General features: G+C 37.8%; 1 protein-coding gene across 4 annotated transcripts in view; it reads left to right on the top strand.

Annotated features, from left to right (window-relative positions):
• BRWD1 (bromodomain and WD repeat domain containing 1) overlaps window positions 1-15020 on the top strand; it is a 64293-nt gene that overhangs the window by 5456 nt on the left and 43817 nt on the right. For all 4 annotated transcript variants that reach the window (XR_013926225.1, XM_080376607.1, XM_080376606.1 and 1 more), the window contains exons 6-15: window positions 74-172; window positions 732-892; window positions 1481-1702; window positions 3613-3713; window positions 5293-5363; window positions 7286-7386; window positions 8747-8787; window positions 10382-10480; window positions 12959-13109; window positions 13707-13841. Coding sequence is in view for 3 of the 4 variants with exons in the window: in XM_080376607.1 (XP_080232733.1) it covers window positions 74-172; window positions 732-892; window positions 1481-1702; window positions 3613-3713; window positions 5293-5363; window positions 7286-7386; window positions 8747-8787; window positions 10382-10480; window positions 12959-13109; window positions 13707-13841 (1181 nt within the window). In the remaining variant the exon portion in view is untranslated. The remainder of the gene's footprint in view (window positions 1-73; window positions 173-731; window positions 893-1480; window positions 1703-3612; window positions 3714-5292; window positions 5364-7285; window positions 7387-8746; window positions 8788-10381; window positions 10481-12958; window positions 13110-13706; window positions 13842-15020) is intronic.

Raw genomic sequence — 15020 nt, 5'->3', positions numbered from 1 at the left:
TGTCTTGGAACTACAGCTCTCTTGGCATTTTTAACATGTACTTGCCATAAACTTCAACCAATTGGTTTTAAAGATTGCAGGAACACTGTCTGGAAGGGCTCTGCATTTGCTGCTCTTCATAGAGGAAGACCTCCTGAAATTCCTGTGAACTATGGCACACCACCAAATCTTGGTAAGCTCTTTCCAACACTTAACACTGCTCCTGTGAGCATATGATGTGTATCTTGATACTGGCCATGCTGCAACCCTGAAAATTGCACCTCAGAACTGGATCTGGAGGCTTATCTGGAGAACTTTATGTGACTTCACTGGAGTTACTTATTGGGTGCAAAGGTCTGCTAACAGCGCTAGTGAGACAGTAGCCTCTAGATGACACCTTGTTCTTTAATAAAGCTCTTGTGTTCAGTAGGTAAACCTACAGAAAATACATATAATTCTCCTTTGGATAGAAGAACTCTCTAAGGTGTGATTTAAGGAATAGAAAGCCGTGGGAAAATAAATGCAACATTTAGCACTTATTTAGAGACTGAAGTTTTGATTGGAGCAAGTTTAAAATACTGTCTTGATATTATACATAGAAAAATTCGCAAATACCCCTGATCTTATGAAATTTGAGTCATTTCTAGTAAGCCCTTAAGTAATATATTAATGGAAGTTAAATAAAGTCATATTTTGGAATAGACCTGTTTTAAACGTTAATATGTTCACTCTTTGATTTCTTTGCATTCTAGTGGAAGTACATCGAGCAAAACAATTAACTGGATATGCAAAGTTCAGTACTTCATTTCCAGGAAGTATGTATCTGCATGTCAAGATGCACAGACGGATTCTTGGCCATCTTTCTTCTGTATATTGTGTTGCATTCGATAGGACTGGACATAGAATATTTACTGTGAGTTGATGAAATGAATCTGAATATAGTTCTAGATGGATGCTAGGAAAAGAACTTTGAAATGCATGTTATGCTAAAACTTCTGGAGGTGGATAGCAATAGTGTTTCAAGTTAGCCGATTAAGCTGTGCTAGGTAGAACAATTTGATACAATTAAGGGGTAGAAGCATGTAAGAAGTTGTTGTACTTAATATCTGCTCGGGTGTTGATGTTGTTGTACAAGATTTTTTCAGTAAGGTAGTTTGATGAAGAGGCATAGGAGAAATTGCTTTTACAGAACAGTACTTTCATTGGCCCTTGCCATTACTGTAAGGAATCCCCTCGAACTTATTCCAGACTTTTTTAATTATATGGTATAGATCTGTGGTGATTGGACTAATCCTGAACCATAAATGAGCATTTTTGGTTTTTAATGTTGGTTGTATGACTTTATTTCTTTCAGATTAAAATGGCTTATGTAGTTTTAAATAGAAGTGTAATTTACCAATCTGTGGGAAAATATAGTTTGGTTCTTCAGAAGAAACCTAGAACTTTTACCCTGAATGTCTTTGAAAATCCTTGCTGAGTGTAATAAATGATTTCTTTCTAGGGCTCAGATGACTGTTTGGTAAAGATTTGGTCAACTCATAATGGCAGGTTATTTGCCACATTACGAGGACATTCAGCGGAGATTTCAGATATGGCTGTCAATTACGAAAACACTATGATTGCAGCTGGAAGTTGTGATAAAATGATCAGAGTGTGGTGTCTGAGAACTTGTGCACCAGTTGCAGTCCTCCATGGACATACAGGGTCCATTACCTCATTACAGGTAAGGTTTTTTTTTTAAGTATTTCTACATATTGAAGCACTAATAATGCAGATAGACTGTAAGAAGCAGCCAGTCCATGAAACTTATAAATTTCACTTGACAGCATGTTATGGAAAGTTTGAAGGTATTTTAATCAAATAGTAGAAGACAAGAAATAATTTGGGAGGGGGAAGATGCTGTTGCACCTGAGTTAGGAAGTTGCCTGCTTTAGTAGTAGAATCTAGATTGATGGGACACTCTAAGAGTAGCTAGCTGTCATGTTGGTAAGAAAGGACCAGTTTCCTTGGTTGCTAATTGAAACTGAGAAACAGTCATGTGAATGCTCTACACCTCAGAGCCCTCTGTTTTTATGTTATAACTTCTTGAAAAGGAAGGTTAGTAACATCATTTTCTTTTGATGCAGAAAAGTATTGTTGTTGCTGTTACTAGGTTAGGAGGTAACATAGCAAGTGTACATCTTGCTTTTTGTGTGCTAGTGGAAGGAACTGATGTTCTATTTCCAATGAAGGCTTGCGTGTGAATATCAAACAGCTTTCACTGTGCCTGTCACTGGTTTTCACCCGACTGAAACTATTTCTGTGTGACTGCCCGGGGGAATATTAAAGTGTGAACATTAAGATATTGATGTCAAGAATTAGTCAAAGCCACAGGAGAAACCTGCTTAAATAATAAAAAAGTTCCTTGCTTTCCTGAAATTCCTGAGTATTTAACTGAAGATAATGCCAGGAATCCTTCTTTGCTTAAAAAAAAATCACTACCTGTAATACTTGAGCTGTTGGAACCAAAGGGAATTTCTGGGAAATACAGTGACCTCCAGTTGCCTGTTACTGGTTTATGTGGGTGAGTGTTCTCATCCAGTATGTGATTCTTAGAGCTTCTGTGATACAGGTATGTCTTAATTTCAAAACTATAAGTTATTTCAAAAGTGCGAAGATGTTCAGTGTAGTATGTTGTGTATTTAAGTTTGAAGACTTTGTGATACTTCTGTGTGCTATTGGTAGGCCTTTGAATTCAGTCTTGTTTTGGCCTTTGTAATTCCTTATTTCACAGATAAACTCATTATCCAGATTTGCTGCGTTTTCTAATGAGACAAACAGGCTTATTTTGAGGGGTGAAGTAGTGGCCACCTGCCAGCTTGTGAAGTTCAGTACAAAAATTAATTTTGCAGTTTTGTCAAAAATGCTGCCTCCAAGAATAATCTTACTATTTGAAGAGCTTCTCTGGCATTCATTGCATTTATTTGGTTTTGTTTCTTTGTTTTTTATTGGCAAAGCACTTAACTTATGGAGTTCCTTCTACTCTGTGGTGGATTTTTTTTTGTTTAAGCATTTTTAGTAATACTGTAATTGCAATATGTACAATTTATATGACTGTTTCCAACGGTGGTAGTAATAATAATTAATAAACAATTTAATCAACTTGTGTAACTTGTGTTCTGTAAAGTTTTCTGAAGGATAGCTCTGTGCATAGTAGTAAATCTATGTCTTAAAAAATACGTGTGAGGACTTCCTATTAATTTGTATGTGATACCAAGTTACACATACTTGGACTATCTCATAACTGATGCTTTGCTTAAATATAGAGTTTAAAAAGTAAGCCTGTCTAGTGAAACTTAATTCCATACTTTTTTTTTTTTAGTCTGCTCTGCTGTTTGCTTCATTCATTGACAAAATTTTTAGTGAATGCTTGTGGTTAGTTAAGACTTCAAAACCAAAGCAGTGAATAAATTGATTTTTATATAGTTCATTGATGAAACATCGACCATAATCTGAAGTATAAATGTTATTTTATAAGCATTAAAACAACTGCTTTAGCCATTTTAGTTGAAAAATCTGAAGTAAATCAATGCTTTACATTAGTTTTTTTAAATATCTTTTTGTGTGGATCTGATATTCCTTTCTTCTCTTTAGTTTAGTCCAATGGTGAAAGGCTCCATGCGATACATGGTCTCTACTGGTGCAGATGGAACTGTTTGCTTTTGGCAATGGGATGCAGATTCCATGAAATTCAAGTATGTAAATGGGTTGCAAATTATCTCTATGCCATACCATGCTTGATTAAAATAAGTGAAATGATTTTAATTAGCTAAAAAAATCTGATTTTTTTGTGATCATAAAAGTGTTGTGGAAATAATCTATTATGTAATTATTTTAAAGCACCATGACTGACTATATCCTGTACAAATTTATGTTACTGTGTTGCTCTGAGAGATTAGTCAGGAAATATATTAACTTCTTACTACACTAAAAGTACAAATATAAGACAACTAGAATTGCTAAACATAAATATATTGGAACAATATAATAAAGATTTTTGTTTGTATTGAGTTTTAAACAGTCCTGTAGTTTTAGGATGTCACTTACAGAATTTGCATGCAGAGTATGTTCAGGATAGTTTTTAAATGTTCTATATGTGATTGCTGTTTATTTGTACAGAAAAAAATAGTTTAGATTATTACTGGAAAGAAGAGATCTGGGATCATCAGTCTGTACTAGTATTGAGCCATATAATGGAAGTTGGTATAAAGTAATCCTTTTTACGATAGAGCAGCTTCTTTTTTAAAAAAATCAGTACGTTAGAAAGCACGAGATTATTTTGCTTTTTAATTCAAATTTGTGATCTTAAGGTAGTAGAATTGCGCAAAAACTATCAAAGGTATAGTTTCATCTGAAAAATCTTTTAGGGCTGTAAGTTACAGGAGGAAAGTGTTTAAACTGGATCCTTAATTATTCACCTTCTGAAATCAACTTAGAGGACTGTGTCAGATGTAAGCATTGTTTAAATTAGGTTAAGCATGGACTTAAGTTAGTTTAAGCATTGGTAGGTCTCAAAGCAGCATTCTTAGGAGTTGAATCTCTGTAGTGTGTGTCATACAAACATGAGAAATTTTCTTACACAGAATTTCTCAATATTTCCTTTGATAAACAGAAAAAATTGGAACAGAAAAGCAGTAGAATAATGGGTAGAAACCTATAGTGCTTTTAAGTGGCACAGTGCTGGATTTCTCCTTAATGTAGCTCTTAGTAGCTACTTTCTGTGAGATTCTGGCCATGTCAACTGGAAGAGCGTGTACATGACTTACAGAACAGGAAACCAGTCTCTTAAATCACTATGTGCACAGTGTTGCAAAACTTTTATTTACTTCTGCAAAATTCTATGATTTTGCACAGCATTCTGTAGTAATGGTGTTTTGATAGGCCTTATTTCATTTACTGTGGGTAATTTGTAATGTGAGAGCAAGAGTTCAGTACTTTGTGGATATGTTGTGGTGGGGGTAAATCATACTTACAGAAGGATGAGAGAAAATAAACATCCTTTGGCATGTCATGTTATCCTTGCTAGGTAATAGCATCTTGCAGAAAAAGTCATGAGCTGTGTGGGTGTCAAATATCATTTGTGTGTGTACAGTAATTTTGGAAAGAAAACCTTATTGCTCATCCTCCTGCACAAGATTTGCAGGTGTTAGTGTATGTATTTAAGAACTACCTGTAATGTAGATGTTTCAAGAAACATACCTTTATGTTTTAAAATGCTGATAAAAGCCAAGTTTTGTATGGCATGTCCCATTTCAAGCATCTTTCCTTTTTAAGCAATCGGCCAGTGAAATTCACGGAGAAACCTAGGCCAGGGGTTCAGATGCTTTGTTCTTCATTCAGTGTGGGTAAGTCATGCACAGATTGAGTTTAGCATGTGGTGTCTCTTCTTTCCTCATTTATTACAGAGTTATTGTAGTACTCTGGTTGTGACAGCTTTGAAATACACAAAGCCAGGAGCTGTGTAGTAAGTAGCTGTATATACGTGTATAGTTAGCCTGTGACATAAATACTGTGGCTTGCCTTAGCTAACGGTGAAAGACTGTTGAACTAAGTGGTACTATTTTCCCTTTGCCATTGCCATTGGTGATTTTACAGAAGTAAAAGTTGCATGATAGTTGTTTACTTTTTATCCATCTTTACTGGATTTTTATTTTTGTTTAATCCCTTAGTATAATATCAGGAATTTGCAAAATTAATTCGCTAAGTTAATGTCATGGTCCACTCAGTGGACTCGTGATGGTTCGTTGACTATGATCTCAAAGCACAAAAATCAAGGCGACCACACCAAGGGGGTTATGCTTCAATCAAACAGCACAATTTTATTGTTTGCCCGTAAAGCGGTGTGCGATAGGTAGAAAGACAGAAAGTGAATAAAAGGTAAAGTAAAAAGAAAAGGAAAGAGGATCCACCACGGGTCCAAGGCGTCCCTATGGTCCCAGGTCCAGGCAGCATCCCGCCGGTCCTTCCGATCGTCGTGATCCTTGGTGGGGAAGATCTCCAAAGTTCAGTTGCTAAGAAGGCATCTTTTTATGCCAAGCAACACACCTTGCTCCTTCTCTGGTCCATGGACTTCTGCCAGTCTCCGCCCTCTCGAGCCAGGTTATCTTGCTCCAGTGGCAGGTAGCTTCCGACCAGGAGGTGTGTTCTTGTATTGTTTTCTGGTTTGTTGTTATGACCACAGTTGTGATCCATCTTCTGGACAGCTGTTATGCGGCCTTATTGAATCCCAGGTGGCAGGGAACGGCATAGTACTCCTCGTACCGTGCAGTTCTCCTTCCCAGGGTGTAGTTGTTCCTTTCAGTTCCAGGTTGCAGGGAGCGGCATAGTACTCCTCGTACCATGCAGTTCTCTTTCCCAGGGTCTTTGTGTCTTGGTGTCCATGAGGACCACATTCCATCTCCAGGTCTCTGTTGGCAATGTTGAGACAATATTGTTCTCTTTAGACTGACTCTTACAGATACCGCAGTCTACAGCAGTGCAAGTGGTTGCTGCCAATTGTCAAGCCCCTGATTCTGTGCTAATTGTATGCAGGGATGGTCAGAAAGAATCCCTTCTATCTTAACATCCCATGAATGTATCTATAAATATGCTTCACTCCTGGCTTGTAGTCTTCTCTCATTCTAATCATGTTGGTGACTTGTGGAAAGGTTTACTGGTACCAGACAGCATGAACATTAGAAGGAACTTGGGAATTTCAGAAATACAATACAAATCAAAGTGTAGTAAGGTTGCCAGGATATAGCCCTGGGTTGTGTTTGGGTTTGGGATTTTTTTAGGTTTTGTTTGTTTGGAGGTTTTTTGGAGGTTTTTTTGGTAGCACTAGAGGTGCCAAGGGGCAGATCTTAGTATTGCTGCCACCACAGATAAATGCCTGTGTACTTAAGCTGGTTTACTTGCACTTCTACCCAGTTTTGAAGTAATTCACTGCCATAAATGAGACACATGCTACAGTGAAAGAGTCATCTAGATAATTCTGCTGATGACTAGCTGTAATCAAAGGCTTCTGTGCGCAATTGGTAGTTGTAGATGTTTGAGCACTCCCCTAGTTAGGTATTTTAAAATCTTTGTCACACTGAGTATGACTATTTTTACTATGGCAGAGAGAATTCTGAAGCAAGAGGGAGTTTTCCTTCCACATCTGAATGTCAGTGGAAAAGCATTAAAAAGACACTCTTCAGATTATTTTTTTAGACTAGGCATCTGAGAAATGTTAGTGATCTGTTTTAATTTCTTCCACAGTAGCTTAATTATTGCCTGATTTCTACAGGTGGTATGTTTTTAGCAACTGGCAGTACTGACCATGTCATCAGGATGTATTTTTTTGGCTCTGAAACACCTGAGAAGATAGCTGAATTGGAAAGTCATGCTGTAAGTAAGATTGTTAAATCTAATAATTAGTCACTTCAAGCAGTATTGAAATCACATGTGAATGTTGTTAGTGGGCTTGTGGCAATGTTCTTTTATTGAATATTTTTAGAACTTATGCAGAATTTCAGCCAGTCAGCTCAATGTGATTTGACCATTTTAAAGGTTGGAATGTATCAAGATGGTGTTTAGAATTCTGTTTTTCCAACTGGTTGTCATAGATTTCTCAATTTTAAAGCGTGTGGTTTGTTCAGTTGCTTCCCCCTGATGCAAGTGTGCCTAGCCGCCTACATATTCTGTGCTGTATATAGGAAGTAGATAGGCTGAGAATGTAGATTTCATTACTTATGTTATTTACCATTTGACACCTTTTGGTTTTAATATTTAAATGGAATTGAGTCTCCAGAATTTTACTTCTGTTCATCTTTACTTTATTCGGGTCTCCAGTAGCTGTGCAAGCTGCTTTATACTTCCTAAGTAATAAGTCAGCTTGCTGGTTTGGTGTTGTTTTCCCATGTGCTTTGTGTTATGTGTGCTGTCTGTCTTTACTTGCATTCTTGGTGTAACTGTTACCTGTTAGGAAAATAACTTATTAAAATACTCTCATTTTTTAATTTGTATGCCTTAGTCAAATGGACTCTGTCTTCCTAGCAGTCTAAGGGAAAGTTGGCTTATGTTCATGTGCAGGTTTTTTCAGCACTTAATGCACAAAGAATCTGTGGTTTTACTGTAGAGAATTCAGATTTAGTTGAACCTTACAGCTCTTTCAAGGGCAGCTCTTAAAATACTCATCACCTTAATTTCATTTGCCTTAGTATGTTTTCTCCAATACTGAGTCTGACTTTAGGCTTTTATGTTACAGTGATAAGGCTTGATCAATGTTTATTTTGTGTGTAGAGGAGACTTTCAGCTCTTGAAGGCAAACTGATCTGAGTGTGCTGTCTACTTACCATGTAGGTTTTATTATGATAAAAATGAATAATTAATTATATTTCTTTAAGGAATGTGTAAGTAGGACTGGGAACAACAGATTCCTCTTGATAGTAGTTAGCTTAGGATGTTGGAAATATATATTCAACTATGCGTTAATTGGCTGCCAAGTTATTAATGGACAGCTATTTCATCTGTCAATCAGTCATGTTTAAGTGGGATATTTTTTAAAAACTTGCATTATAAATGCATTAGTGGTTAGTGATTTTTTTTTTTAAGTATTCGTTGGGACTTGGTCTACCTTACAGTTAAAACCATTAGAAATTACATGATATTTTACTGATTACATCATATTTTAATAAGCTTGGATTTGTCAAAACCATATTTCCTATTTAAAAACATAATTTCTAACAAATGGTACTTTTTCTTACAGGACAAAGTTGACAGCATTCAGTTTTCGAACAGTGGTGATAGGTATGTTGAAAGATGCTCAAATGTGAACAAACAATATGTTAGTTTGGAATTATGAATGTATAATTGTTCTCACCTGGAGATTTCCAGTAAGAAGGTTCTGTTTACTAAGAACTCAAAGGGGAAATGTGGACTAATCCAGGAGAACATAGTTAGGTTTCAGCTGTCTGTTTTGGCTTTCTGTTAATCTTTGTTAGATAATGTATTTGGAGTGGCTGCATATTGATTTACCTGGAGTATTTTAACATACCCAGTGTATTTTTGGCTTTATAAACCTGCTTTTCCACTCCTTTCCTTTCGGTTTCAGGAGGGTAATTGGATCAAAGTAGGAGATGGGAAAATGCAATGGAAGTGGTCTAAAATAAGTTTTAATCCTTCTAATTTTTTTTTTTCTAGCCTACTGTTATTTAAGGAAATGGATTTAACAGAATTTTACAGCTGATTTGGGGCTGGGGGGAGCATGTGTAAATTCCATTTGTAAAACTTCATCCATACTTCCAGTACAGAATGGAGTCAAAACTGATCTCTGATTGGCCTATCACTAATGAAGGTGTGGATTTTAGCCTTCAGGGTAGACTTAAAGCTGCAACTTCGAGTTGCAGATGTATTTTTATTGTTTGTTGTTTTTTTTTTTTTTCTTGGAAGCCAGGTAATTGTGGCTAAGAATGCTGATAATCTGTATTCAGTTTGGAAGTTGTAGTTGTCTTCCTTTCAGTGTTTTTCTGCAATTATACTTGGTTTTGGGGTCATCGTGTTGCACTGGTCCATCAAGTTGCCTGCATGGATTACTTTTCAAGGCAGTACAAAAAAAAAAAAAAAAGGGCAAAACTTCTGCTGTTTTGCTTGGTGAAACTTTCTGTGGAAGGTGTTTAAGATTTATTATTATTAAATGAATAATTCTGAACTAATGAATGAGTTATTAAAATGAATCATAGCAAATTAGAGCACAGTTGTGATATACCTAGCACCCAGACTTCTTTTATGAGAGGTATGTCAACTGTCTTTCTCAGGGTTTTGATTCATGGACTAGGGACATTATCTTTGGGATATCTTATAGTGTTTCAGTTCCTCTCTTTAGAAATTTCCATTCTGCTGCATTCATTGTTCAGCAGCTCATGAAATGGAAGCCTGAACTGCTGTGGTTTACACCTTGGTATCCTGAAGTAAGCCACTGGTGGTCTCCTCTTTTATTTTGGAGTTGTGGTGGGAACAGCTCAGGTTTTGCTGTGCTGATCTGTTCTTGCCTCCACTTCATTATCTGATACTCTACAGTTTCAGAATGCATTACTTAAAATATGGTAATGAAAAACTGCAGCTGAGAAGGAGTTGAGGGTGAAGTTGTGAATTGAGTTCAACTTTGGAAATTGCTTTTCTGTCCTATGGGTTTTGACAACTTTATTCAGTTTTTTTAGTTCAGAAAAACTCTTTCCTCGGCTTCTGGAAAGAAGGTTAATGGACCGATAACTGTAAAGAATTCCCTTGCATGCAAATAGAAGCTTTTGCTTCTATCAGTCTTTCATTGTAATGTTTTAAATTGTGGTGATGTAAAGCAAGTTCTTTTGAAGATGAATTAACTATCTTTTAAAATTTCTTCAAGGTTCATAAGTGGCAGTAGAGATGGAACAGCTCGTATCTGGTGTTTTGAGCAAGCAGAATGGAGGAGTATTTTGTTGGATATGTCCGATCGATTACCAGGGTGAGTGAAGTGTTATCTTTTTTTTTTTTTTGTCTGTTGTGTAAAGTCAGAAAGTTTGAAAAACTCAAGCACACTTATTTGCAGTCAAACTAGAGCAAGCCTTAGTGTTATGATCAAGTGGTGTGGGTTTTTTTGGGTGAAATAATGTGATGTAATAACTTGCTAAATTTTAGTTTGTGCTTGAATAAACACATAAATATTTTTATAGCTTTCAAAGGTACACTGTGCCAAATTAATTACGTTTCCTTTATTAAGGGAAAAAGTTAACAGAAAGTACAATAGATCTTCTCTGTCTGGATTTCAGACACCTGACATGTCACAGGAGAAACCTTTTTAGATTGGTAAAAATAAGGTTGTAGATGACCTCTTTCCAGAGGTCATGACTGGTAATAGGTGGGTTTCATCAAGGGCTGATCTAGCTGACTATTTTCATTGATTCTTTTGTACTTTTAAAAGTGTATTAATGAAATATGCTGATGTCACACAGTTTGAGTAGTGTCATTGCAGATAAGATCAGGATATTACATGGTGCTGGATAAACCTGAAGGCTGGATGTTTTACAATTGTGCAGAATGTTCAGCTTACTTTTGTAGACACTAAGCAGAAGTGAATTTGTAGGTGATTAAATAAGAGTAGGGGAGCGTGGGGGAAACGAAAAACAAACCTTGGGTTTTCTAGTTGATTAGAGGGTGTGATTCCTGTGATGTTCCCATGGTGGGGGAGGGGGGAGGGTGCAGGGAAAAGTGGTTTTACTAAGAAAGGAGGAGATAGAAATATTTGAGATTTGACTGTGATATCTTTCTGGATTAATATGTACAATTGTGGTTGTGTATAATGAGAGTCTTTGTAAGAGAGGATACTAGTTGATGTGGAATATAGATAATACTCTGTGAAGGTATGCTTCAAAGAAAGCGTGTTCCTTCAGTTGACTTAAGATGCTGAAAGGGTGTGTTACAGTATCCTACACATGTATTATGGGGACAGAAATGAGGAAATACATTGAGGTTAATACAAAATATTACCTTTAATATTGTGGTGGGTTGACCCTGGCTGAACACCAGATGCCCACCAAAGCTGCTCTATCACTCCTCTCTTCAACTGGACAGAGGAAACAAAATACAACAAAAGGTTCGTGGCTGGAGATAAGGACAGGGAGATCACTTGGGAGTTACTGTCATGATTTGACGTGGAGAAATTAGGTTATTTTATTACCAATGAAATCAGACTAGTATAATGAGAAACAAAAACTAAATCTTAAAACACCTTTTTTCCAGGCTTAACTTTACTCCTGAATTCTGTACATCCTCCTCCTGAGCTGCGCAGGGGGATGGAGAATGGGAGGTCGTGGTCAGTTCATCTCACGTTGTCTCTGCTGCTCCTTCCTTCTCACACTCTTCCCCTGCTCCAACGTGGGGTCCCTCCCACTGGAGACGGTTCTTCATGAACTCTTCCAACATGGGTCCTTCCCACAGGCTGCAGTTCTTCACAAACTGCTCCAGTGTGGGTCCCTTCCATGGGGTGCAGTTCAGGAATGGACTGCTCTAGAGTGGGTCCCCCATGGGGTCACAGGTCCTGCCAGTGAACCTGCTTCAGTACAGGCTTCTCATGGGTCACAGCCTCCTTCGGGCATCCACCTGCTCCAGGGTGGGATTCTCCATGGGCTGCAGGTGGATATCTGCTCCACTGTGGACCTTCATGGGCTGCAGGGAGACAGCCTGCCTTACCATGGGCTTCACCACGGGCTGCAGGGGAATCTCTGCTCTGGTGCCTGGAGCACCGCCTGCCCCTCCTACCTCACTGACCTTGGTGTCTGCAGAGTTGCAGTGCTCCCATATTCTCACTCCTGTCTTCTGCTTCAGGTGTTGTGCAGATGATTTTGGGTTTTTCCCCTTCTTAAATATGTTACTACAGAAGTGCTACCGCTGTCGCTGATGGCCTTGGCCTTGGCCAGTGCTGTGTCTGTCTTGGAGCTGGCTTGTATTGGCTCCTTTAGACACAGGGGATGCTTCTAGCAGCTTCTCACAGAAGCTACTCCTGTAGCTCCCAAAAACTCACTACAAATATTTTAATGTTGGGAATCTGAAAAAAATGCTTAGTTAACATGAAGGTTAGCTTCTGAAACAGTTGGAAAGGTCTTGACTGTAAAAGGTCCAAGTTTTTAAAGGAACTATGTTAGGACTCTAATTGTGGAAGAGATAAGACTCCATGAAAAAGGAAAGCCTTTTTGCCTTGCACCTGTAATGGCAAAGACGTTATCATGTCCTATGAAATAAATATCCTAGAAATCCAGATCTGCTTTATAGTTGATAGCTCCAAAAAGAGTGAAATTTATGGACGAAAATTTCAAAACAAATTTAATTCTTCTCTTCCTTTCCTTTGTCTGGTTATTAACATGGGAAAAGAGGTTATTTTTCTGTGTTTTGAGTTTGAGATGGGCTGATTAAAAATCTCATGCCAGTTCAACTTGTTTTAAAATAGCGACCCGTGTTCAGAAGAAGACAAATTTATGAAGCCTAAAGTAACCATGATAGCTTGGAACCAAAATGATAACTATGTTGTTACGGCTGTGAATAATCATCTACTCAAAGTTTGGAATTCCAGTACAGGACAATTGCTTCATGACTTGGTGGTATGTAATTTTACTTGCTTTTTGATGTATATGGTCTTCCTAGAATGACAATGACATGTGCATCCTGAGTTCATATTTAGATCTGATTTGTCTTAAAAGTTCTATATGAATGATAAAGCAAGCATAGCGTTTCTTGGATGTTTTATTTTTAAACTAAAACTAGCTGCTTCCTTCTGCATTTGAACAATCCTTTCTCTAGCTGCTGTGTTGAACTTGCCTCTCCTGTGGCATATATAGAAGTTTTTGTGCAGTAACACACTTACCCATTGAATAGTTCACTGTTCTTTGGCAAAAGCTCCGTATTTCTAGAGTTCTTGCTTGAATCTAGAAAATTACTAAATTTAGAATGATTAAGTGTTTCTGGCTGCCTGGAGTTTTGCCCTACTGATGAGCCACAGCTAGCAGTCCAGATAGATACACTGTGGAATTTGTAAAAGTCCATATGTTTTTGGAGGCAGCTTACAGGGGTTTAATTTTCCAAAAGTTGAGTATGAGGGAGGAGAGGATAGTATAGTACTTAAAGCACTACTGGAAATACCCTATTGATGGGGATTTATGTCCTCTTGTTTGAATGTGATGTGGAATTTTGAATTCTAGGGGCACACGGATGAAGTATTTGTCTTGGAGACCCATCCTTTTGATTCCAGGATAATGCTGTCTGCAGGTCACGATGGCAACATCTTTATATGGGACATTACCAAAGGCATGAAAACAAAGCATTACTTTAACATGGTAAGACCTTTTTTAAACCCCATTTTCTCTGTGCCCTGCAGTGTGTTCATATACTAGTTGAAGGGATTGTTGCCAACACATATAACCCCTGCACATTTTGGAGGACCGCTGCCCCCCCAAAAAAACCCCCAACAAAACAAAAACCCCCCAAAAAACCAAAAACCAAAGAAAAAGAAGATGCCCCCCCCCCAAAAAAAAAAGAAGAAGACAAAAAAAAAACCAAAACCCAAACTAAAACCACCAAAAAACCCCAAACCAGTGTTACGAATTCATTTCTTCTTTAGAGCTTTTACCATTAAATTTCTTGGTTATTGTATTTGTAGGTGGAAAGTGACCAGGAGTCAGTTGTAACAGTTTAATGTGGCAGAAAAGGAGGGCTGGGATTGCCTCCCTTGTTTGCTTCTGGGTGCCCACTTCCACTCTCTGTCTTGAATCAGGTGCCTCTCACTGGACCCGTTACTAAGCTGAGCCAGTTCACGGATCTGCAGAAGTACTCCCCACTGCTACTTTCCTTAAGGCTTCTAAGTTGAATTTGGTCAGGGAGGTCTTGATAAGCTTCTGAGATGTGGTGGATGAATGGTGAGAATTTGCAGTTGAGTGTGAGGTATGGGGGAGCAGAGCAGGACTTTACTTTCGTCCTAGGCAGTGTCTGAGCTCTTCAGACTTCACCTGTTGATCAGGACTTCTAGGTCTGTGGGCTGTTGTAAATAGTTGACACCGGGCTTTTCCACTCTTTGGTATGGAAGATCTTCTTGCACCTCATTCTTAGTAACCATTTTCCTTAATTGAGGTGAGGTGCCATCTAAGAGACAGAAAGGTCCTGGTTTAGACCATCATTTCAAGAGTCTTACAGACAAATATATGTGTTCTCAACTGTGTTGTAAGCGATAATATTATTACCATAACAATTAGTGGATTGGTGCAGTTCTTCTTGAGAGCTCCCATTACATTCGTTCCGTTTGACAGCTTATGATTTACACTTTAAACTAGGTTATTTTGTCTGAGGCTTAAGTTGTGGTCCACTGTTCAGATTAGTTTTTTAATTTTTTTTTTTTGGTCTGGTTACAGTCAATAGCAAAGTGAGGGCTTTAGCTTTAAGGGTCTCTGTGCTTTTCTTGGAAGTGATTTAACGAAATCTGCAGTTTACTTTTAAGCAGTATACAACAGGTAAAAAGCCTC

The sequence above is a fragment of the Falco punctatus genome, assembly GCF_963210335.1.
Source record: "Falco punctatus genome assembly, chromosome: 2".
NCBI classification, from domain to species: Eukaryota; Metazoa; Chordata; class Aves; order Falconiformes; family Falconidae; genus Falco; species Falco punctatus.
Note: the sequence above shows the minus strand (reverse complement) of the source record. Positions and strands in the feature narration are given on the sequence as shown.